Source organism: Galendromus occidentalis, unplaced genomic scaffold (assembly GCF_000255335.2).
Source record: "Galendromus occidentalis unplaced genomic scaffold, Mocc_1.1 scf7180000075747, whole genome shotgun sequence".
NCBI lineage: Eukaryota > Metazoa > Arthropoda > Arachnida > Mesostigmata > Phytoseiidae > Galendromus > Galendromus occidentalis.
Window position 1 is genome coordinate 6,747 of NW_003803737.1, and position 2,965 is coordinate 9,711.

At 52.1% G+C, this 2,965-nt stretch overlaps 1 protein-coding gene across 1 annotated transcript; it reads left to right on the top strand.

Moving 5' to 3' along the window:
• Positions 1-1,393: 1,393 nt before the first annotated feature.
• LOC108864918 (uncharacterized) lies at positions 1,394-2,695 on the top strand. Its single transcript, XM_018641385.1, has one exon. It carries the CDS (start codon positions 1,394-1,396, stop codon positions 2,693-2,695), a length of 1,302 nt encoding a protein of 433 aa, XP_018496901.1.
• Positions 2,696-2,965: the final 270 nt, after the last annotated feature.

Genomic DNA, 2,965 nt, shown 5'->3' on the forward strand with positions numbered 1-2,965 from the left:
AACGGGAATGCAGGGAAACGGGAAAGCGGGGAAACGGGAAAGCGGGGAAACGGGACGCGCACCCGGAGCCAGCGCACTCGCAGCTAGCGCATGTGTAGTGAGTCTAGCGCATCGGTCCCCAACCTTTTTGGCTCCGCGGCTCCCTAGCGGACCCAGTGCCCACGCGGCTCCCAGGATACCCAGTGCCCACGCGGCTCCCAGGATACCCAGTGCCCACCCGGCTCCCGCGGCTCCTACCTACTACATCTACCGTGGCAGATGAAGTCGATCCGTTCCGGAACCTTCCCTTGGAATTGACAAACCCTGACGGCCCGGACGTTCACCACAAATTCGTCCGCGGCTCCCCCAGGAAAGTCCCGCGGCCCCTAGGGGAGCCGCAGTTACCAGGTTCGGCGGCTCCCTCAGAAAAGTCCGGGGGCGCTAGTATATCCCCCTATATAATAAAAGCGCAATGTCTGTCTGACACCGGACCCTTTTTTTAGCGCTCTGCACCTCCGAACAGACCTCAAATTTTCGCGAACGATGCGCAATCACTCCAGTGAGGTCAAGATATACTTTTCTAACTGCTTAGCCGCGTGTTTTCCGTCAAATTTACGTGTTTCTCCAGTATTCGTTATTTTTCACAAAATGTATAGCCTCTTCACTATGATGTCATCATCATCATTACAAGGAAACTCTCGATGATGATAAGTGAAGGAAACTTCGTCCTGTTGCAAAAACATTTTGGCTCTCGATCTTTTAATTGTTTCTCATCGACAATGAATCAAGCATTGCCCGCGTTCACCTACCAAACTTTTCGCTTTGCTCGCTAGAGCCGTGGGATCGACTTTTGTTGGGTCTGTCATCGAAGAATCTTCATGCCGAAAGTTGGCAGGAGGCGCCGAATCGGTCAACGAAGCCGAAAGCGTACCGAAACTCCGGGACCCTCTCTGGAGACCCAAACTCCGGGACCCTCTCTGGAGACCCAAACTCCGGGACCCTCTCTGGAGACCCAAACTCCGGGACCCTCTCTGGAGATCGAAGATCTAATTGTTAGCGTTCAGGAAACTCCCCGAGAATCCAATGTGCGAACTCATTTTACGCGACGGAGTCGTTGCGGCGAGTCAGAAGCAGAAGCTCGGCGTTCAGTTGATGCCTTGCATCAACTGGGACCCGTGCTCGGCGGACCTCAGCGGATATCCTTGCTGATCGTGCTAATGATGCTGCACATCATCGGATTGCTCGGGCCGCAGCAGATACGCGTCGAACTCAGCGAATGCTCAGTATAGCTCGAGAGAAACAACATCGGCCTTCTGCCGCACACAATCTGGGTAGAATGGACGATATCTGTGGCGGATGCGAGGCCGCACATTTTTTAGCTGAAAAAACTACCACCGGACAGAATGCTTATACAATGTGCTGTGTGTCAAACGAAATCCGATTGAGTCGTTTCCGGAACTTTCCAACGGCACTGCGATCACTCTACCTTGGTCAAGACGACGATTCCAAGCATTTCCGACAGTACATTAGAAACTACAACAACTCACTGGCGATGGCTTCTATGACGGCTATGATTGAGCCGCCTCGAGGGTACGGACCGTATTGCTTCCGCGTCCACGGCCAAGTTTACCATTCGTTTGGAGGACTCTATCCCCGCGATACTGAAGCGCCTCAATGTGCTCAAGTATTAATTATGGACACTGAAGTGGCAGCCCTCGAACTCGCAGGTCGACAAATCAACGCGAACTGCCGCGCGACAATCTTTCGGTTTCTCCATGAGCTCTTGAGGAACACTAATCCTTATGTTCAAGCATTCAGGCTAATGGCCGATGTCGTTCACGATGAAACGCACGAAGCACAGCTCCAGGGTCGCCGTACGCGATCGGTTAGAATGGTGTTCGAACACAGGACGGTCGACGATCAACGTCGTTACAATGCTGCCACAGCCAATGAAGTCGCCGTCGTCTACGTAGGAGATGAAGACAACATCCCAGGAGAACGTCGCTTGGTTGTGTATGAAAAAACCGGTAGTCTTCGCAGTATTCCTCATCTCGATAAGCGTTGTGACCCTCTCACGTATCCATTGTTGTTCCCTACTGGGGAAGACGGGTGGAATCCCGAGATGCAGCGGGACACATCAAACCTGGATTTACGTTCAAATGGCGTTTCGACCACGAGATCTCGAATCACCCAAAAAGACTTCTACTCATTCCTGCTGTTCAGTCGGGATTCGGTCTTCAATCCGTTACATCACGCGGGTAAACTTCTACAGCAATACATCGTTGACAGTTGGATTAAGATCGAGATGAACCGTCTCAATTATATCCGCCTCAATCAACGTCAACTTAGGCTTGACACCGTTCGCGGCCTGCAGGATTTCATGCTCGGTGATACCGATGGTGATGGACCACCGGGCCGGAGAATCATTCTAGCGGCATCCTTTACTGGAGGACCCCGATATATGGTAGCGCAATACCAGGATGCTATGAGTATCGTGTCAAAATACGGAAAACCAGACCTGTTCCTTACCTTCACATGCAACCCTACCTGGCCAGAAATCGTCGACAACCTCGCACCCGGTCAAACAAGCTCTGACCGACCCGATTTGATCGCGCGTGTTTTCCAGCTCAAAGTCAAAGCATTTTGCAATGAAGTCATCAAGAAGCAAGTGTTAGGCGAGGTAGCTGCATATTGTGAGACCGGCTTTAGACTTTGATCTGGAAGAAACATTGTTGCTAGCTGGAGGATTACTAGGAAGAGAGACCCCGAGGTTCCCACACAGAGAACCGGAAATGTCCGGGGGATTTATTCTCGTTACTGGAGAGGGCAGCAGATCTCTACAAGAGGACGTGCATGTGACCGGAGAGAACACTTCTACTCGCGCGCTACAGCACGGCGGTCTCCCTAGCCCCGACGCTGCTCCGAGAATAGAGTACAAGAGTGCTCCTACCAAAACCTGTGCGTGTTGACTGAAAGACGTCAGCAC

Bases quoted from the DNA above. Each gene is read 5' to 3' on its own strand.
- LOC108864918 (XM_018641385.1), top strand. From the start codon at position 1,394: ATGTGCTGTGTGTCAAACGAAATCCGATTGAGTCGTTTCCGGAACTTT.